General features: G+C 42.0%; 1 protein-coding gene across 2 annotated transcripts in view; it reads left to right on the top strand.

Moving 5' to 3' along the window:
• ZFYVE9 (zinc finger FYVE-type containing 9) overlaps positions 1 to 20,435 on the top strand; it is a 58,497-nt gene extending 38,062 nt beyond the window's left edge. For both annotated transcript variants that reach the window (XM_062582170.1, XM_062582169.1), the window contains 10 exons: positions 545 to 700; positions 8,311 to 8,535; positions 10,693 to 10,775; positions 11,509 to 11,613; positions 14,581 to 14,731; positions 16,159 to 16,239; positions 16,630 to 16,792; positions 17,952 to 18,057; positions 19,145 to 19,321; positions 20,176 to 20,435. In XM_062582170.1, coding sequence (XP_062438154.1) covers positions 545 to 700; positions 8,311 to 8,535; positions 10,693 to 10,775; positions 11,509 to 11,613; positions 14,581 to 14,731; positions 16,159 to 16,239; positions 16,630 to 16,792; positions 17,952 to 18,057; positions 19,145 to 19,321; positions 20,176 to 20,337 — 1,409 coding nt within the window. In that variant the 3' untranslated portion in view covers positions 20,338 to 20,435. The remainder of the gene's footprint in view (positions 1 to 544; positions 701 to 8,310; positions 8,536 to 10,692; positions 10,776 to 11,508; positions 11,614 to 14,580; positions 14,732 to 16,158; positions 16,240 to 16,629; positions 16,793 to 17,951; positions 18,058 to 19,144; positions 19,322 to 20,175) is intronic.
• Positions 20,436 to 21,623: the final 1,188 nt, after the last annotated feature.

Raw genomic sequence — 21,623 nt, 5'->3', positions numbered from 1 at the left:
GTATATATGTATTTAGATGAAAGATTTTTTTTCTAGTAACTTAGAATTCCTGGTAAATGAATTGTGAAGAGCATGTGTTATTATTAACGCTCACATGAAACACTGACATCTCAAAAAATACCTGACATCCAGTTATCCATCTTGAGAGGGAGAGAGAGATCTCTGTTTGAAACTGGTTTAGCTGTCAGGCTTGTGAAACACACAGTCAACAGTCTGGTTTTGTCCCCTTTCATTCACATTCAAATCCTGTGCTGTAATTTTGACACAGAAACTGCTAAAGGTCTGCTCTGTGGTGTTAATCCCAAGATCTGACTGGGAGCTGTAATGCTGCGGCTCTTCCTTAGCTGCAAACCCAGAATTGTTGAGCTGCTCTTTGTTTGGATGTGCTTGCTTGTAAGGTAGCAGATTTAGAATGTAATTTGTCTGTGTGAGAGAGATCACCATGCATGCTGTAAAATTGATTCTTGCAACAGCTGTAGTGAAATTTAGACATGTTTTGTGAAATTCTGATTTTGTGTTTTGATCTATGTTTTCCTCTCTGCAGACGTGAACAGGAAGTGCTGGTGTTTCACTACAAAAGGGATGCATGCAGTGGGGCAGTCAGAGATAGTCATTCTCTTGCAGTGTTTACCTGATGAAAAATGTTTGCCCAAGGATATCTTTAACCATTTTGTACAACTTTATCGGGATGCGTTAGCAGGTAAGAGTTCTTTGGAGATTAAGATTTAAGATTGGGTTGAATAGATGATAGTACTGGATTACACACTCACATTTTCTATCATTTAAAAATGGCTACTTTTGTTTGAAAGAATATAAAAAGAGAGTAAAGATCAAAGCTGATAGGGAACTGAGTTTTTATTAGTGATTACTGTCTATACTATCTACTACTACTACAGATAAAGGTACTAGTGAGGTGTTGGTAACATGGGGAGCTGCTCTAAAGATCTTCCAGCCTTCCTGAGGGTGCCAGCATGCAGCGAGTTTGACATATAAAGGCCTTGCATAGATAATTATAGCAGTGGAGCAGGCGAACTGTCTCTGTGACAGCCTTTGTGTTGAGCAGCAATTGCTTAATACCCATTCTGGCCTCCTCTACCAGGCATGAGGCTTAAAATTTGAATAAGGGTAACACATGTCTGAAATTAGTACTCCATTTAGTGGTAAGTGTAGTAGGATGCTCAGCAGGGCTTATAGGTACTCTACTAACATTACTTCTAGTTGTTTTGTTTTGTTTTGTTTTCCATTTGAAGTAAGGGTAGCTTTTCTAAAGATGCACAAAGAAAATTTAGAGGATCATTGTGGATACAGTGTTCAGTATCCTGAAACCAGGCAGTTCAAAAGTCTAATTCCCATAGTGTATGCTTGTTACCACATGATGGAGATAATATTTATGCTGTAAAGTAATGTATATATACACACTTTTATATGTATATACACGTATATATGCCTGGAGTGAATTGTAAGTATTGCAGTAATTATCCTGGAATATGGGATTTTAGTATCTCAGTCACAAGATTGTACTATGTAAACCTTTATACATTTTACTTTTGCTGGGTAAATGGGCTGCCACTTCCAACTAATGTTGGACCTTAGAATTCAAAAAACATTGCATGATAAGGAAACCAGAAGTACTTGGATCTAATCAGTACCGCTGATTAGAGAATAAAAGCTAATTTTCCAAAGGTCAAGTAGCATCATATGCTGTGCAGGCCTATACACTGAAAATATATATATAAAGAGTTCTGAGTAATCATTCACAATGCTTTTGCAGTGACTGAATCCAGCTGTTTAATGAAATCATTAAAAAGATTTTTATCTTGTAAAATATCTTGATACAACAAAGATCAGCTTGTCCAGAGAGGTCGCCAGGTTCCAAATATGCTATTATCGTATATCCTAATGCAGTTCGTATACGCTGGAAGCAAATGCATTTCCCAACCTTACTTAATTTGCCATGCCTTATCTTCTAATTATGATGGTATTCAGAGGGAGATAGATATGAAGAGAAATACACACACACACACACACACACACATATGTGTATGCACAAATATAATTACATTTTGTGTATATTGCAATGAAACTATATAATTACATTTCAGAAATACATAATTTATATCTCCTACATAATGTATTTGGAATTCTTTTTTTATGCTCTAGTGGTAGTAATCTGATATCCTACAATTGCAATGCTGCAGAGAGCTGCTTGCTATTGTACATTTTTAAATCAGAAACAAAACTTCATTGTTTAAGAATTCCACTCTTTAATGTCCTTCTGATAGTATTTGCTCTATATCGTATTTCAGACGTGTAGCAGAAACAAATACACGCCTTGTGTTGCTGTATGATAAAACGTCAAACAGCACTGAAGCTATTGTAGAACATAGCACCTACAGAAATTCCCATAACGTTCTGTAATGCCGCCTGTCAATATCCATCCTCTTGTCTTTCCAAGTCATGTATATGAGAGAGAGAAGTATATATTAGCATATTTGCAGCTCTGGCTGTTTGCAAGATTATTCAGCCAGAGAGACAGGATATGGTGCTGTAGGGGTTTCAGTTTGGAGGCTGTAATCCCTTGGAAGTGGTTAGCAGTTTGTGTGCTGTTATAGATACAGCCATGCTTCCAAATTAACAAATTTTGGAGGTACTGCACTTCTTTTGGAGATTAGCTGGTAGAGATTTGGAGAAAATGAGAAGTTCCTGAAGAAATTAGGGGCTATTTGAAACCCTGCCTCAGTGTCATTTTTCATTATGTAATGCGTTGATTTGAATTTATTTTGCAGTCAGGAAACTAAAATAAATTTTGTGGGTGTTTTTTTTATCTATCTCCTAAAGTAAATGTTTCCTTAAAAACAGTCATAAAATAAAAAGACATATATAGTATTCTTTATTGGACTGGAAGCAAGAATTACATAGAGTGATGCTGATCTGGTTTTGGAAAGAGTTTGATTCTGTTGTTGTGTTTGTTTTTAATTGAAAAATATAGCCTCCCCCCTTATTTAATTAAAGCCCAAATCTGTCGTGCTTTTTTTCCCCCATGAGCCATTTATTTACTAGCTCTTCCTGCTCAATTTTGAATTCTCCATTTGAGCCTAGAGGCAAAAACCTGTACGTACTTGTGCCTCTTCCCAGGTGTTTCTGCGCGGCCCCGAGGTTAGCTTGTTACTCGAGGGCAGCCCTGTCCTCTGCGCTAAGCACTGCTCTCAGCCCTTGGCAGGACGCACTCCTGGCGCGTGCAAGCAGGGGCAGCGGAGCCCGAGTTGCCCTTCGTATTCATCTCCCATTTCAGCATGGATGAGATTTCAGGCTTCAAACTCAAGCTGCGATCTGGCGTTAGGAATTTGTAATTGTAGAACAATGAGGAGCTTTTGAAGGAAAAAGGGGATTTTCACTACAGATTTTATGAATGCGAGGTATCATAAATTGCTAAGTTGCTAATTAAGGCAAGTATTAATTGTTGTTCTGTTTCTCTCGCTTTGTTTTCCCTCTGGTCCCTTTGTCATCAGGATCCCTGCTATGTTGCTGTGCTAGTTTGGAAATTGAAAGCTCGTGGTTTCTGTTGTAGTAGTAATCCCTTGATTATCTGTGTCTGCTGGCTATAAGCCTGGCAAGAGATCCAGTGAATGGGAAAATGGGAATTTCTGCCCATCTGAATGGGCACTTTGAAGCAGTTGGATGCGTTAATGTAGAACTGCTAGATATGCCTTAGTGCATCAACTTTTCTTTGATAGACTATAATAAATGCTATTGTTACTTTTGTAATAAAAACGCAAATCCGGCAACTCTTGAAATGGGTTTGTTATCTCCGTGTTTTTGGGTTGTTCTGGATGAGGATAGATTGATCCCAGTTGTAGTGTATTTTTTACATAGCCTGGTTTTAATTAAATAAGCTTGTAGTTAATATGGAGTGGCTCTATAAAGAAGTCCACGTAGATGTTCTCAACTGAGAACAGGCTGAGTAAATAAGGCACCCTTGCAAGTGTCTTGTGAAAAGATGGACACAAAACCGGGTAGGATACAAGGTGGGAGGGTGATTGGTCGGGAGACTGCTCCAGTGTAGCTTGAGGAAGTTCTGGATGCTGGTAACTGCTGCCCGCGTTGGTGGTAAGTGAAGCATTGCGTCCCTTGTCAACGCGAGTACGTTCTTTCCAAATTGCTTGCTGACGTGCTTCAATAAAAGGCTGAAAAACGTGCTGCGCCGGTACGTTACGTCCGTGGCCTTCTCTCTTCTGTGTCTCTTTGTGGCTCTTGGAGTGGCAGTGACCGGGTTTGTGTTGCTTTTCCAAAGAGCGTGTGCTTTTTTGCCCTTGAAGAAAATCCAGCTGGCAAGATTGTCCCCGGGTAGATAGTGCTTTGGATCTGCTGCTGGGGAGCTGGGGCGCGCGGGGTTGCTGGATGGTGGCACGGTGCTGGGTGCTCGGCAGTCCTTGGTGGTTAGCGGTGACCGTGGGGTGAGGCCTCGCAGATGCAGCTCCCGCGCTCCCGAGCGCGCACGCGCTCCCCCCGAGACTGGATGCTGACACCAGCCTGCTGACCTGGCGTTAATCAGATTTTATGAGGCATGTATCAGGCATGTAACCTCACTGTTTCTGGCTTCGTTATGTACTGAAAGCAATAGAGAGAGGCAAAAATCTTTCTACTGTATCTTTCCTGGTACGAACTGTTTTGTGCGAGTCCAGAAGGGGTTGCCAAGCTGATAGGCAAAGTCTGTTCTTCAACAGAGGAAGATGCCTAAGTGAAGAATTCAAAATAGTATGGATCAAAACTGAAGAGAGAGTCACGTCAGTGGATACAAGCATGATTTTTTCTAAAAGACTTTATAGAGCTCCTTTGGGTTTAAGGTCAAGGGTAATCCAGTATAATTGAGAACAGAATAGATACTGACTTCCTGCAAAGCTGCTTTAGATGCATCATACACACTTATGGTGCTTTCTAAATAATTGTATCTATTGTCTAATGTTAGGTGCTAGAATTCAATATAAGGAAAGGCACCTTTCCGTTCACTGCAGGATTATTCCAAGTTTATCTCCTTTAGAAAGGAGGTTGCAATATTTTGTAAACTAAATCACATGCCTTTGAGAAGGGTAGTTTTTCTGCGGGTTCCTCTGACAGCTGCACTTTTTCTACAGGCTTCTGAAATACTGTTCTGTGCTTAAAAACCTGCAGCGCTGCAGGAGGTTGGGTTTCACCTTGCTGAGTTGGCAGTGTTTATTTAAAGTAACTGTATAGCAGATTAAAGAACTTGGGTCAACACAAACAAAAAGTGAATGGAAGTTTGCTCAGAAATACGAATGTTCGGTGTATTACTCGTGGGGTCTCGACTTGGACCAGATAGACAGGAAGGCTGACAAGCCTGGTCAGATTTTTGTGGAGAAGCCCAAACAGGCTTTTTCACTTGGCCTTGCTGGTTGTAAAGGGCACTAGAGAGGAGGGTAGGAACATGTTTGTTTGGTTCGTGCCGTGCGCTCCACAAAGCAGGAGGTTGCATGTTCTTATAAACAAAGTTGCAGCACAATTTTCTAATCCCAACAGAGTGTCCTCATTGTAGTGGAAGCCTATTGGAGCGTGCGCTGCATCAGCTGCTTGTGTCAAAAGGAGTAACTTAGAAAGCCGTGGCTCCTGGTAGCAAAGAGCTGAACAGCTGAGTTGCAGATTCCTCTCTTGAGGGATTTTTCATGATTCTGTTGGCTGAAAAATTTTCTTGTTAAGGCAGCTGAAGCGTGTGAGTCTTGAAGCTCCATCTCCTGAAAAATAAGTAGTCGTCCCCTTCTGCTGCAGCGCTTGGCATCCGTCACCGGTGGAAACGTTTGACTGCTTTGTCACGGCAGTGGGCAGTACTTCATGTCACCAAACCATACAGTTTTGTACAGCTTAGTTTTGCCCAGCCTCTTTCACACAAAAAAAATGCTTAAGGGTACAGAATTAAATTCAGCTTAAACAGTTTATACAGCTTAAGGTTAGAAAGGACTGTTGTGGTCATGGTGTTGGAGCAAAGAACCTTACCAGGTAATTTTACCATCCAGTCTGTAATTTCTGTTTTGATAATAGCAGATGGGAAGGGAAAAAGGAAGTTCAAATGAAGAAGAGGAGATTATTGGGGGTGGGTGGGAACTGGAAGCGAGCAGAGTTGAGATGGAAGGATGCCAGCAGCTATTTTAGATCAGAGAAGATCTTTCCTGAGCACCAATTACTGCATTGGTTTGCAGTCGCCGGAGCGACGCCTGGGTTGGTGCTGTGGAGCAAGGTATTCACTGAGCAAGCAGCGTGTTACGGCACAGGCTGACAGAGGAACGCGTTTGCAGCTGGGCAGCAGCAACGCTTCTCAGCAGCTGGCAGCCTTTGATGTGGCTCCGCTGATCACGTTAGTCCTTCAGTTTGAGGAACGGCTACTTTTCATCCACGGAGCGTTTACAGAAATCGTAAGCGCTGAGGATTCTGGCATTAGCTCTGGGCTGATGGTGCCAGCTCTGGCTTACCTGTACGTGTAAAACTACAAATGAGCTTTGCAGGGTGGCCACAAACCACGAGCGAGCCTCACCCTGCCGCGGGCTGCCTGGGCCACCGAACCCCCGTGTCCTCTATCAGAGAACTCGAGAGTTTGGTTTGTGCAGCACTTCGTGGGCACAGTAAAACGAATCCAACCGAGATGCCCGCAGATTTGAATAGTTTGGAAAATCCTGCTCTTATTTGGTGTTTGGAGGTGTTAGAGGAGCCTTTTCTCTGCAGACCTGCCAGTAGTGGTGTTCCTATACCAGTACTGGCTTTGGGGAGAGTTGCTGTGACTTGAGACTTTCAGAGGGGATCAGTTTAAGGTCAGGCTTAACACCCTCCCCATCACACCAACCAAACCTCTGTTGTGGTTAACCTTTCCTTGGCAACGTTGTACTTGTTAGATTTTCCTGTGTTTGTAAATGTTTGAGTGTGATTTTTTAGGCTGTTTGCAGTATAAAATTGAGAAGGTTTAATTTGAAGATCATATTTGGATTACTGAGGATGTCATTATAGATGTATTTCTGCAACTTGTGTTTTTTACTTACTGAAGACCTAATACATGTGTATGTAAAAGAGAAACCTCTCAGTCACTATGTCCAGTTAACGTGCGTGTTGAGGAACAAGGGGCACAGCATTTCTTTTTCTCTGCCTTGAATTAGTGTTTTTTTTTTGTTTTGTTTTTTACAAACATTGCATTATGAGTTGGTGGAGAGAGAGCAGAAACTCCTACTCAGCAGTCTCGCTTTGGATGGTGGATGAGGACTGTGAGAGAAATTGAGAGGCAGTCGGTGCTGACAAAGAGGGTTCACTTCTCCGCTGTCCTCTGTGCTCTGCCAGCAGAGAAGGGAGCATTAAGGCGAAGGGGCAGCAGCGCGGCCCCGGGGTGAGCCCTGCCTCCGCAGGAGGGGAAGCCCTGGCACTGCCGCAGAAGCCCTGGAAGTCTCTGTGGTTGCCTCGAACGTGAGCGGTTGCTCGTGAGTGCTGTGATCCTCCACACTGTTCTGAGATTACTTGTTTCTCTTTGAGGGCAAATCAGCACTATTAATACTCACGTCTTCCTACGGAGAATAGCGATCAGCTGTTTTGTACGTTATTTGCATGCTGTTGTTAACGTTTCATAAAAGGAATCACACCATGGTTCTTTGCTCCAATGTTAAATGCTGCATTGGAGGCTGAAACGATCTAATCAACATTCAGATTCATTCAGTCCTTTCAGCATAAATATTTTTGGAAGTTAAGAGCATCAGAGAATAAAAATTTGAGTAAGAATTAGTGGTATTTCTCCCCTGTGTCTTTCCCAATTGCATTTTACATAAAGGATACTAATTACATAAACACTCTTTTGTGGAATTTCTCAAATGACCCAGATCTTTAATATGTCTGGCAGGCATGCCAGTGGTTTGCGCAAAAGGAAGGAAAGTCAGTGGGCATTAATCGTTTGACCAGGTGCATTTGTACGCACCTCTCCTTGAGCTGTTGTCCTTGAGAAGAAAGGAGTAGGCATTGCATGTATTTTGCAGTGTATCTCTCTATATGCATGTACAGCTAGAAAGACAGAGGAAAAAAGGAGAGGTGGTGGTGGGTCTGTGCTTGTAGGTACTGTCCTGATTATTCCATAATAGACTATACAGTTTTGCACAAGAGGTAGCCTAAACCAAAATCTTTGGTTTTTGTGTGATTAATGGACATCAACGAGGAACATACTTTGTTTCCTGAAACTATGTTCATTATGATTTTTTTCTCTCTTCTGAAAAACTCTTTAAATTCTTGATACAGCTCTCAATCCCGTGAAATAATAAGCATTTTTGTTCATAGGTAACGTTGTGGGCAACCTGGGACACTCCTTTTTCAGCCAGAGTTTCCTCGGAAGCAAAGAACATGGGGGCTTCTTGTACGTTGCGGCTACGTATCAGTCCCTGCAGGACCTGGTGCTCCCCACCCCACCCTACCTGTTTGGCATCCTCATCCAGAAATGGGAGACACCCTGGGCTAAAGTGTTCCCCATCCGGTTGATGTTGAGACTTGGAGCCGAATACAGACGTAAGTATTGTAGTTCCTTTAGCTGCATTAATTTTTGCAGGAGATTCAGGTTTATAGAACACCCAACCCTAAATTGTTGTCCTTTCTAAGCCATATTCACATAAACAGGCAACTAAGAACTGTTACTGCTGGTGCTTCATACTCGCGTTGCATCCAAGTGACAGCACCGCACAGACATGGGCTGCCGCCTTTTTACGACGTCTGTACTGGCCCATCAGGGCGACTTTCATGGCGGCAAACCTAGTTCTGAGCAGCTGCTCCCTTAGTTGCTCACTTAGTGACCTGAAATAAAGTGCAGAACAAGTCTGACTTAGCTGCTCTATTTAGGACAAATGGAGCATCTCTCTTGGTTCGAAGAGAGATTATAAGTCTGTCCATCATGCCAGATCAGAATTTTGCTGTATTGCTTGATTGCTGCCTTAATTGACTGGTCTGGTAAAGCTGTGTTAATGTGAATATGATCTGTTGTTAAAATTTTTTTCACATGCGCTTACCAGTCTTCCCGTAGATTTAACAAAATAAGCTTTAGGATATACCTTAGAGTGATTTGTAAATTTAACTTATGTCATTTAGGGGACATCATCTGGAAGATTTTCATTAAAAATATGTATTACTAGAGAGGAAAAAAATCTTCAAAACTTGCTTTCTGAGGATGAAAGCTGTAGATTAAAGTTGGCTAAGCAAACATTAGCATTAAAGGTGTCGATGTTTTTGCATGCATCTGTGAGGTTTTTAAGCAGTGTATTTCTGTCACCATTAAAAAAAACAAAACAAAAAAAAACCCAAAGATGCTTATATTTAGGATGAGACATCTGTTTTTAGCACAGAAACAAATGTTTTGATACTCATAGCTGGAAGTACCTACTCTGGGTTTGTTAGGAAGCTGAGTCTCTTCTGTGGCTGTGGGCTGGATTTGGGCAGATTCAGTTGTCCTGTGACAGCTGTGACTGCAGATCACCACCCCTCCAGGTAGGGCTGCCTTTGCGAGCCAGGCAGCGCCGCGCGCATCCCCCTTGCTGGGTGCAGCTGGCAGGTTCTGGCAGTTTGTCCAGTACTGCTGGATGAGCAGCAGATCAGTTGCAGGAGTCACCCTGGGCTTCTGGAGGTCCAGAAAATGGCTGCTGAGCACCTGCAGATCAGTCGTCAACGCTCGAGTGCGGGAGCCGAGCGCCTCTGGGCGCAGCTGAGCTGCCGTGAAATCTTGGCACTTCTTGGTGCCCTGGGAAACGGTGCATGAGCCGCTCAGCTGGACGGAGTGGGCACAGGAGCTGCGACGCTTTCCACGTGTGTCAGCGTGCAGAGCTCAGCGCGCTTCCATCAGGAAATCCTGATGATGTTTCTCTGACCTGCTGAGCATTTTATGGCTCCTTCTGACTACAGTGGGGACTGTGAAGATGTGCAGCGTTTTGGAAACCAGGCTAGGTGGGTGCTTAGGAACCTTCCTTCAGACACACGCTTAGGAAACCTTGGCATTACACGTTGCTGCGTGAGTCATGTTTCAAGCTCAGTTAGGGCTTCTACTGCGACATAATGTAATGTAGCCAGATCCATACTGTACGTGCTGAATCACCTCATAGATATTCTGTAAGTCTGGCCAAGTCAGCTAAGGAGTGTGGAAATTTTGCACTGTTGACATACTGTAAATATGTTCTTAATTCCTTTTGACATAACTCCTATAGAGAATTTGTCACATTTTCAAGAACTGTGGAAACAGAAAATGAAGTAATTTTGATATTATCACTTGCATATGTCACATATGTCAACTGAAGAACCTAAAAGCTTGTGATGCTATAGCAGAGGGCTGCAGGATGGTCGTAAGAACGGAGAAGTCGTTTCCATGAAGTATCTTGAGAAGGGCATTTAGGCAGGTCGTCTTTGCAATCATCATCCAAATCGCTGCGTTCAGACCTACAGCCTGGTACTCGTAAGCGTCCCACATAATCCTTACGGCTGCCAGCACGATGGGCAGGGAGGCACAGCAGGCATGGAAGGCACGTTATTGTAATGCCACACTCCTCTTCTGCTCTTTAAACTCTGGTCTTCAGTGCAAACCTTTCCTTTTGCTGCTGCTTAATGTAGTCTCCCAAGAAGACTGTTTTTGCAGCATCTCTCAATAGGCAAACTTAAACCTGACTTTTTTTGTCTTGTTTTCCCTAGTTTACCCTTGCCCGCTTTTTAGTGTCAGGTTTCGTAAGCCGCTGTTTGGAGAGACTGGACACACAATTATGAACCTGCTTGCAGTAAGTGCCGAGTTTGCGTCTTCCACTGGTGTGCATGGATCAGCTGGGGGAGAACTGTCCTCTTGCACATAGTAGGTGGCATGCGCAAAAGATGACAAGAGGAAACAGCAGGCATTTGGGTGGATGATCTGCTGTTGCTGATACTGGATATCAACTTCTGAGACTGGGGGAAATTGTAAAAAAATCAACATCCGAGACCTGGCCACTTGAGACTTTAGATCTGGAAATAAATGCAGTAATTGCTCAGGTTCCTTCCTCAAAATTGCTAGGCCATCACGGTGTTTAGTCACAGCTCTCTGATTATATGGTTTCAACTGAAACAAACTTAGTAGCTCTTCCTACTTTGCTGATATTTTCAATATAGAAAATTCTCTTTGATGCATGATCTAACCTTACTGCTAGAGAAACTAGTGACTGTGCAGTGATGTAACAGCACAGACAACAGATTTTTTAATATACAGTCATGACATTCAAGACTGAAGAATACAGATTTTTTTGGTATAAAAAAAGTCAGTGAAATGACTAAGAGGTACGTGTGTGTACGCACATACCTACGTACTTCAGTTACGTATGTTACAAGCTGAGGTTCCCTCCCAGCCTGCCTTTCAGTAACTAACTGCAGTTATTTTAATGGGCTCACTAGTGGTCACTAGGCTAGTTGTGAAACCTGCTATGTTAATGATAGTTGCTGTGCCTAACTTTCTAAAAAATAAAAGCCTGTTTTAATTACCAGGACTTCAGAAATTACCAGTACACGCTGCCTGTGGTCCAAGGTTTAGTGGTTGATATGGAAGTCCGAAAAACCAGCATCAAAATTCCCAGCAACAGATACAATGAGGTAATGCTTAAAATAAAACATGTATTTACTATCTCTTTGTGGTTGGAGGACCTGGGATCTAAATGAATTTTATTTACTACTGCTGATGAAAACTGCCTCAAAATCAAACTATAAATGCATGATGCATGTGTTTTGAGAGAGAATGAGGATGTGTCCGCAGGAAAAATAGATACATGATTTAATTTTGTATTAATTAAAAAGGAAGGATAATTTCTCTTTTTCTTTAGCGGTTTTAATTACTTCCATGTAAAGTGTAAGTATAAATAATTGAAAATATTAGAGGATTTCAAAAACTGTTCTGACTTGAGCAAATCAGTTGATAGACTTCACCCTTGGAGTAAACTAGGAGAAAAAGTACATGAACTTTGCTCATCTATGTCGTATATGTACATACAGCATTTATTAATAGTTGGATTGCTGATTAGTTTATGTGAAATGTCTATGTACTTACATTTTATTAATTTATATTTGATTTCTGGTGTGAGAAACTACCACTTTTTTCTACTAGCAAGGATTCAGTGTTGTTTGCAAAGCTGAGTGACAGAGATTTGAGCAACAAAGAAGGAAAATAAAGGAGAGGGGGGTAATTTTGTGGGCTGTCTGCCTGAAGAGCAGGGGGCAAATGGGCACCTTGGTATTTTGAAACAAATCAGCAGTTAGTGATGAAAGGAAACCTCCTGGGCAAAATGGTATATTTAAACATTCTTCTAGTATCAGATGAGAATATAGCATATCTCATGAGAGAATTTGCCTTGCAAGAATATAATAATAGTGAAAGTGAAGAGATGCATTAAAAAGGTGTTTTTAGGTAAAGTTTGAAAACATGAAACTGGTGAAGCAAGAAGGGTGTGTTGTAAGGTGTATTAATTCTTGATGATGCGAGAAAATAGAAAAGGTCACTAAAGCTTGCACCTGATCTGGAATTAATGTATTAGGAAAGTGCATGAATTAAATAGATATTGGCATGCAAGATGCAGTTTAATAAGCATTAACTCTGCCTGACATTTACAGATGTGTTTTCTCGGTTCCTTACTAGATGCTGCATAAAGCTGAACTTTGAGGAAGTTCCTGTGTTGCACAGGACAGCAAAATCTCTGTATCATGCTTGTATTCGCTTTCCAGTGTGAAGCAAGGGTTCAGCTTTTTAAATGGAGGAAAGGTGTTATTTATTTAACACTACTGTATGCAATCCAATTGGAAAGCTCGAATTTTAGGGATTTTTTCATCAGAGCTTAGTTTGATTTAATGGGAATTAAACCACAAGACCTTTACTTTTTTCCCCCCGTAAAGGTGTATTTAATTAGCAAAGAGAGTGTCATTTGAACTATCAGAAAGTTAAAGACTCATTCGAAATCTTATGCATAGATGATACGTGGTGAAGCCAGATTGTGATTGAGAAATTAAACATTCAGTCTGCGTTTTTTCTTATTAAATACATAGCTTTCTCCTCAAAATGATTTTTTCCCCTACAACTTACAGTGTTACTGTTACCTGTCTGACACTGTTTAGTCCCCCAGCAAAGGCGAGTGTCGCTTTTCCGTAAGTTGCCGTGGGGCAAAGCCCCGTGGCCGGGTCCCGTTGTCTCTGGCTAAGGTAATGGCAGCTGCTGCCCTCCGGAGGGATGGCTGCTGTTTAGCTGAAGCCTTGCTTTTGGAACATGGCATGATAAACTAGATAATGAAATACACTGCTGTCTGATGCAAAATCTTAAGTTTCCTCCCCGAATATTACACCTATGCACATTTATCAATAGTGAGCGTCAGCTAATGTTTCTGACACTATAATTAAGGTTTTATGTTAGAGATAAATGCGTTGTGTGTAGTGTGCACGCTCCTCAGCTACACACTACACACAACGCTCACTATTGATAAATGTGCATAGGTGTAATATATTACTAAATAGCTATTGAGTTATTAAAATAATTATTATTTGCTATTTAAAAAACTAATTAAATTACATCTCCCCTTCCCCAAGTGAAAACCTACAGAGAAAGAAATTGCTGAATTATTTGACATCTCTTAACAGTGTTCACACTCTTTAACTGCACATCCACAGCTATTTAAAAATTACAATAAATAAATAATAATTCATCATTTTCCTTCCCTTTAGGGTTTTCACAGGGGGTGTGTGTGTGTAATTTAATTAGCTTTTCCTTTTTAAGAAACGGTTTATAGTTTTGAAATGAATTCCAAAGATAGATGACTGCTTCAGTTTTCTTTTTGGAGCAAAGATCTCATAGTCTGAGTCTCCATGAAATGGAAGGGAGGAAAAAAGTAAGGAAGCTGTATAATTTACAAGAATATTTTGTCAAAGCCTTTAAGTAGATGCTAATTAGCAAAGCTGAAGTGAAGGTATATCACTGAGTTCATGGATGTTTTTTGGAGGCTTCCTTTCTAGAGAATTAAAATGGTATCTAGATGTCTGTGATTAAGGCTCTTTAGAAAGCCTTTGAAATAAGGAGCATTGATCCCAATTTCAGAAACTCATGAGGATGAGGCACAAAGAAACTAAAGCTTTGATGTTTGTCAAAGTACAGACTCGTGGCAGAGCTAGGATTAATGCCACGAGTCTTAGTCCTGGTCTTTCTGTGGAGGCAGTATTTTTCATTTGTGATCTATATCATCCATATTATAAGCAATTGTAGTACAGTAAACAAGCCAGACATTACATCCCAATGTTTTTTTTAATGTACTTTTTAAGCTAGCTGGAGAAAGTAACTTTTTCAACTTCAGCTGTCTCTCATACCTTTTATTCCTATTACTTAAACGGTAGCCCTTTAAAACAGCTAGATCATGTAAGGCCTGAAGCCCCTTTTCAAAAGAAATTTATTGTTCTGAGTGCTGAAATCTCTTTCGAAGTGGACTGAGGACCTTACTGTGGCCGACTGCGCTGTTCCAAGAGCGAGCGACCCGTTTGCGGTAGTGCCTGGTGAACACGGTGGAAGTGGTTAAACCTTTCTGTCTGCAGATGATGAAAGCCATGAACAAATCCAACGAGCATGTTCTGGCAGGGGGAGCGTGCTTCAATGAGAAAGCAGACTCGCATCTGGTGTGTGTCCAGAACGACGATGGGAATTACCAGACGCAGGCCATCAGTATCCATAACCAGCCGAGGAAGGGTGAGAACAGGGGCGCGCAGGGAGGCCTCGGCCCTGCGCGACGTGACTTTTGCTGTTCGTGTTCCTGCTACGGCACGTGGCTCCGGGAGTCTGTCAGAACTGGGTTTGTCTGTATTTCACTGAGTTTCTGCTAGCTCAGAGAAAATAATTGAGCACACCCATGCTGCTGGACTGGCACCTTTGTAAGCTAGACGCGTAACAGGAGGAAAAGCAGCACCGCTTTGCCCCCCTCGGCGCCGTATTCCCCGCAGGTGTCGGGGCGCAGTATGCCGTTTGCATCCTGCGGACGGCCCACGTGACGCTCCTCTAGGTCGACAACGCTGTTCCGAGTCTGTCTGAGCGGTGCTCTGGCAGCTTCGCAGGAGATCAAGCAGGCATAAAATAAAGCACGTTACAGTTTGCCGCCTTTGTAAATTTGGTGATGCTGCCTGCACAATACAGCTTAGGACAGGGGCTGCTCCAGAGGTCACAGCACTGTAATTTCTGTAGGCAACATTTCTGTGTTAATAAGGAGAGTAGTCACTGGCATTACTGGAGGGTACAGGCTAGGCTGTAGTTGCCTGTGCTTGACCTCTATATTATGGGAAAGGAAGAAGACTGGGTTTAAAATGGGAGAAGGGTAAATAAGAAAAAGCAGCAACAGGTGCATTTTAATAACCCACCCTCAAGAACTCCAGAACCTCCTCAGTGTTCACCTCAATTAGACAATCTAATTTCCTGTTTTTTGTTTTTGTTACATTAAGTTGAAATGCAGCAGCAGGTGTGTTCTGAGAATTTATGTCAGGGGTCTGGGGGAAAAATTTACGGCAAAGGCATTTATAACATCTCCAAATGCGAACAAGCAAGACAGAGGCCAACTCCTGAGTTGGCAATATCCCCGGTCACTCAAGTGAGTTTATACTGGACTGGGAGGTGGCTCAGGGCTGATGCTCATATCCAAGTTTTGCTCATTTTACGTACAGGATGTGAAGAGGGATTTTCAGCAGTTACCTTGTGATGCTTAGTGGTCATTTAAGAGAATTTTATTTTAAGCTGACTGATTTTGAGCTGTGGCCAGTGGGTTGGTGTTAGTGTGATTTGTAAACAGCCCACGTACAATCTTTGCCAGCTGTGTGGGAACACTTTAGAAGCAAGTTATGTATTTGCTTACTCTAAAATACAGTCCTGAATCTTAGAGCTTTGGGAGGGAGGAGAGATTAAATATGATAAAACTGTTGTCCAGTTTAGAAACTCATTAGGTGATTTGCACTTGCTTAGCCAAGCCTCTGACATGCATTAAAGTCACCGTTACCTCGGAGTAGCATTCTTCCTGATTTGGATTAATCGCCTCTCTGGATGATAGAGCTGTGATACCCAGGTCTTGTATAAAACATTGTCCTGACAAAAGCCCAACTAAATCATTCCTCCTGTTGTTGTTGTTGTTGCAGTGACTGGTGCCAGCTTCTTTGTGTTCAGTGGAGCTTTAAAATCCTCTTCAGGTTACCTTGCCAAGTCCAGTATTGTAGAAGGTAAGAACTGAATTGCTTCCTTAAAACACACTGGTTCCCTTTCACTGCTGCTTAACTATATTGTTGTTAAGGCTCTGTTATGCCTTAAGCATTCAAATGGTGCTGCTGTTTCAGCATTATCTTAGTTTTTAGCCAAAAAACCCTGTTTCCTTCAAAGATGGGGAACTTACTTAACTGAGAAAAAAGAACTAATCCAGATGCTCTGGGTCCATGACAGTGCCATATGTTTTAGGAATTTGAGAATTAAGAAAAGCTCTTCCGTAGCTGCATATAATTGCTGCATATAATTCTTAAAATAGATTCTGAAATTTTATGTCGGAAGGATGTTTGTTTGTTTTATTTTATGGGCTGTGGTGTATTTTGGCTTATGAGGATTACTTGGTTCCCTAGATGGGGTAATGGTCCAGATAACGGCTGAGAACATGGACTCTTTGAGGCAGGCCTTGAGAGAGATGAAAGACTTCACCATCACTTGTGGCAAAGTAGATGCTGAAGATCCTCAGGAACATGTTCATATTCAGTGGGTAGACGATGATAAAAACTTCAGTAAGGGGTAAGTAGAGAAACAGCCTCCCAGCAATAAATGGTGACTGTTTTGAATGGTTTTGTTAAAAATTTTAATTGATCTTATTAGGTGCCTGAGATGGGAAATAAACAGAAATTACATGTCTGCACCTCTTTCAAATGATAAGTTGCAATTAAATATAATGAAAATGGAACTAAGATAAGAGCTTTGAGACATCAATTTAGAAAGTTGCCAGTGCTCTGGAAAGATTTCTTACCTTTGCCAGTATCAAGTTATTGGAAACCACTAATGTATCTTCAACTCAGAATGCTGAATCCTGCATATTATAACTTCTTGCTTAATTTGCATTAAGTAATGCTGGAAATAAAATCAGTTTAATACCACTAGTAAATCTGGAGCCTTCAAAATTAAGCCAAAAGAATGGTGTTTATGTCATTTTAAGTATCTATTGTAATAAAGCTCTGTTGGGGTAGGTACTATCTTTAAGGTATCAGCATATAGAAAGGATATTTTTGTAGGAACATTCTGTTTGGGTCAGCTTTAAGTTCTGTACAAATGTAGCAGAACATGTTTTGGGCTGTGTAAGTAGTGGTTCAGATATTGCTGGACTATACTGAGATTATAAATGAATAAAAATCCAATCATCTGCATGAAATACGCATCTCCTATTGCAGTGTTAGCATCTTCTGAGGTCTTAGCTCTGATGCAAAACTGTGCTGAAAACCTGCAGGAAGGTCCTTCCCGGGCTTGATCTGTACTCGCTGACCAGGGACAGCACCTCACTGCCGCTCGCAGGGAGGCTAAGCCCACTGGGAGCCCATTCCAGCAAGGCTGCTTTAAGATCCAGTCCAGTAACGTGGTCATAATTTGCTGGGATAGTCAAAATTGCTGGTTTTGCGGGGCGGGGGGAAACACAACTCGCAGAGTGCCAAAGTTCCCTTCTGAGGCTAACGCTTGTCCACGGCCCGCTTAGCTGATGCAGTAAGTTGCTGTGCAGTAATTCAAACGGCAGAGCGTGCGCTTACGGATCAACCCGTAGCAGGCCCGGCAGGCGCTGCCCTTCCTCCCTGACGGAGCTTCCTTCGCAATGACGTCGCCTGTTCAACAGAACTGCCCAGGTGACCACCATGAAATGCTGTCTTCTGCTAAGCAGGAACTTACTTACCCTTTACCTCTGCTTTTGCAGTGTTGTAAGCCCTATTGATGGCAAATCAATGGAGTCTATAACAAGTGTGAAGATATTTCATGGCTCAGAGTACAAGGCAAATGGAAAGGTCATTCGGTGGACAGAGGTAAGGAAGTCAACCTGATGGGCCTGTAAACTAGGACTTAGCATTGTGCGACTGCAGCTGCAGCACTGTCTTTATTTATTTGACAACAGTCCAGCCCTGCTTTTCCCTACACACCAATAAAAGTAGAAAATTCTTCAGAACAAACCTGTACTAGCACTCCTACTTGGAAGGAAAGGTTCACTAAGGCATAAGGCAGAATTAAGTGCCCTATCACTGATGTGTAGCTCAAGGTGCTACCACATCCATCCTGTGCAGCACACTGTGCACGGGCCACCTCTTTTCCTGTGCTGTTGTTGAACCTGGGAAGAAACAGAAGAATACTCGCTATGTTACCCACAGTAACAGCTGGTTTCATTTGTATTTGCATTAAAAACTAGCCATTAAAAGACTCATTTTTAATGAAGCCAAATCTTAAGTACTTATTCTAAAAATGTTATTTTGAACTACCTTTCTTTTGCTAAAATGCTGAACAATTTAAATGACGGTACTGCAGCATAAATCAGTTGCAGCATCTGCTCCATTAAGGAACTACTTATATAGCTGATGAGACCTGTGAATCTGCCTGCACACAAGTGCTAACATTTCAAGATTTCCTGAAATGTTTCACTTAACCTGCCCAGTGGGAACCCAGTTAATCATGTTACAGCTTGCCACTTTATTGTACTTTTTCCAAGGTCAGTTGGGCTCAACAGAGATAAATTTACTAACAACAGTAGTATGAAAATAGGGATTTTCTTTTTGAGACTGAGATGGCTTCTACTAAATATAAATTTTCTGAAATAAAAACTGCTTTTTAAACAGGTAATTATTAAAACCTGTGTGCAGTACATAATGAATTTCCATAGTGAGGATTTTGACCAGAACTGAAAGGTTGTTGCGAACACTGCTTTTAAAATATCTTTTGAAGAGTGTGGGTTTTTTCTGTTATTGTTTTTGTAAGCTAGGTGGTTTATCTTTAGTTTTTTTTTGCCCAGCTTCCCTGAGATGCTCTTCTTTGAGTCTTCATTTGTCAAAAATTTAAACAATAACTAAGCTGCTTTTGTATAAAATCCAAGAGTTATTGCTTGTATTGACATTTTTCCCCTAGGTATTTTTCCTGGAAAATGATGAACAACATAACGGTCTGAGCGACCCAGCTGATCATAGCAGACTGACTGAAAACGTGGCAAAGGCTTTCTGTTTAGCTCTCTGTCCTCATCTTAAATTGCTAAAAGAAGATGGAATGACTAAGCTAGGTCTGCGTGTTACACTTGACTCAGATCAAGTAAGTCAGTCTTGAATAGTTTCAGTTTGATGGGGTGGTTTCTTTCCCTTGTTTATTCCTCAAAAGGATGGGTGACACTTTAATGTTTGATAGTACCACTAGAACAGTTAATTAGTGGCGCTAGCTGTTGTTTGGGGAAATCTGTTAAAATCTGAAAGCTGTGCATAGTGCAAATTAACGTCAGTGCTTGACCCCCACCTGCTCTGTACTCAGAGACCTGTGACCAAACACTGGGGCTTGCTCAGGAAATTCCCCTACCCGCCCCAAGCTAGCCTTTTCGCCACACATTAAAGTTGAGTATAATAAATCTGTTCTTGAGTTTAGCATAAAAACACTGTGAACAAGCAGTCTGTTCTTAAAAGCTTGCACTGCACAGGTGGCAGAGCAATAGGAAGGTGCTTCCCCCCCCCCCCCCAAAAAAAAAAAAAAAAAAAGGCTGTATACCAAAAGCTGCAAGCAGAGCTGAGGCTCCCTTGGCAAGACAGCAGGCCTTACCTCTGAGCAGAAGTGTTTCTGGTATCTGCCCGCACTGAAATACTGTACAGCTTAGTGTGATCCTGCAGGGTGTGGTTCCTGCTTACCTGAGAGAGCTGCTTTGACAAAGCAGTGAAAAAACAGGGCTGCTTTTGTCTAGCTGGGAGCACACAGAAGAACAAAAGCACCTGGAGAAGCTGTTCTAGTGCCTGCTGCATCCTGTTCTAGTGCCTGACGTCCCCTGAGAGGCAGGCAGAGACCTCAGCGCCCAGCCAGCCCATCTTCCTCCTGCACAGCAAAGTCACTTCCCTTTACTGCCCCCGATCCACAGCCCTGTGTCCTGTTCGCCTTAAAACCCGCTCTTACTTTGTATTTTCTAGGTTGGTTATCAAGCTGGGAGTAATGGACAGCCACTGCCCTCTCAATACATGAATGACCTGGACAGTGCCTTAGTTCCAGTGATTCATGGAGGGGCATGTCAGTTGAGCGAGGGGCCAGTCATAATGGAGCTCATCTTTTATATTCTGGAAAACATCTCATAAGAGGACTTCATTTTGTGTTCAGACCTGTTCCAGCAGCAGTTGTATCTGAATCATTTGCACTTTAAAACTGGAGAATTAAGCTTTTGTTAACACTATTAATGGGAAGGGGGGGAGGGAGGAGGGAGGGAGGGACGGTTGTTCCATAATTCTAAATCTTCTATGCATCGTCAACAAACAGGATCAGGGCAGCTTCTATACTACAACATGGCTATGCTATTCTTGCAGCTAATACACTTCTGTTACTGTTTAGAAAAATGCTCATGTTTAAAGACTTACAGTCATGTACTCTAAATGCTCAAACGGGTGCAAAGATCACTGGGGGGCAAATAAAAAATGAAACTCCAATCTTGTACTGCTTGTAGATGGACACATGAGAAACAACAGTCAAGACCTCCATTCTGACCTCATCGTAACGCCGTCTGTGGTTAGTCTGTAGACATTTAAAAAGTAACGTTTACATTATTTTGACCAGACTATTGGTTGAAATACATTTGGGGTATCCCTAGAGAGAGATGTGTGGAAAGATTACCTAGCCATAACTACATTTGTATATCAGAACTTTGTCAAAATGAGAAGGGCAAGCATCTCTCTGCAAGCGTATTATGTAAACTGCAAGTTGCGTGTGTGTAATAGGCTAGTTTACTTTTTTCCTCTATTTACTATAAAAATGTGTCACCTCAGCAGGTTTCTATAATCTCCTAGAACAACTCTGCTATTCTACACTTTGTTTACAAATCTGTATAAATTTCAGATACCTGTCACAAGCAGAGGAAATATTAGCCCTAAAGTGCAGTTATATCTCATTCTTCTTCCCCAGTAGATCCTGCTTTTTAAAGAAAAGTACCACCCAGGGCAGCTTTAAGTCTCTTCCCTGCTGTATGCTGTAGTGTAATGCTAGTGTCATGTAATACAAGACCGCTTGCACTTCGTATTAGCAGCACCATGTAAAAGCTTACCTGTGATAAAAGTATAGAGTGGCTGTTTTTGCATGTTCTGCTGAAAAAGGCTTTCTGGTCAGCGCTGAAAACCTGCACTTGGCCCAGTGCTCCTGGTCTCACCTAAGAGGGCGTTTGTGAAGGAAGCAGCTGCTCACGTCTGCCACAACATTATGAAGCTGGAACTGAGAATCAGCCAGAGGAATTGCGGTTCCCCCTTCTTATTAAATTGTCCATATGGGAAGCTGCTAACCAGGGGAAAGAGCTGAAAGCAGAAGGGGGTTCGTTTGTTTAGTCTTAACCAGGCGAAGCAGCTGTTTAAGTCCCTCTCGGGAAGAGGGCAAAGGTTTT

Source organism: Rhea pennata, chromosome 8 (assembly GCF_028389875.1).
Source record: "Rhea pennata isolate bPtePen1 chromosome 8, bPtePen1.pri, whole genome shotgun sequence".
Taxonomy (NCBI): domain Eukaryota; kingdom Metazoa; phylum Chordata; class Aves; order Rheiformes; family Rheidae; genus Rhea; species Rhea pennata.
Note: the sequence above shows the minus strand (reverse complement) of the source record. Positions and strands in the feature narration are given on the sequence as shown.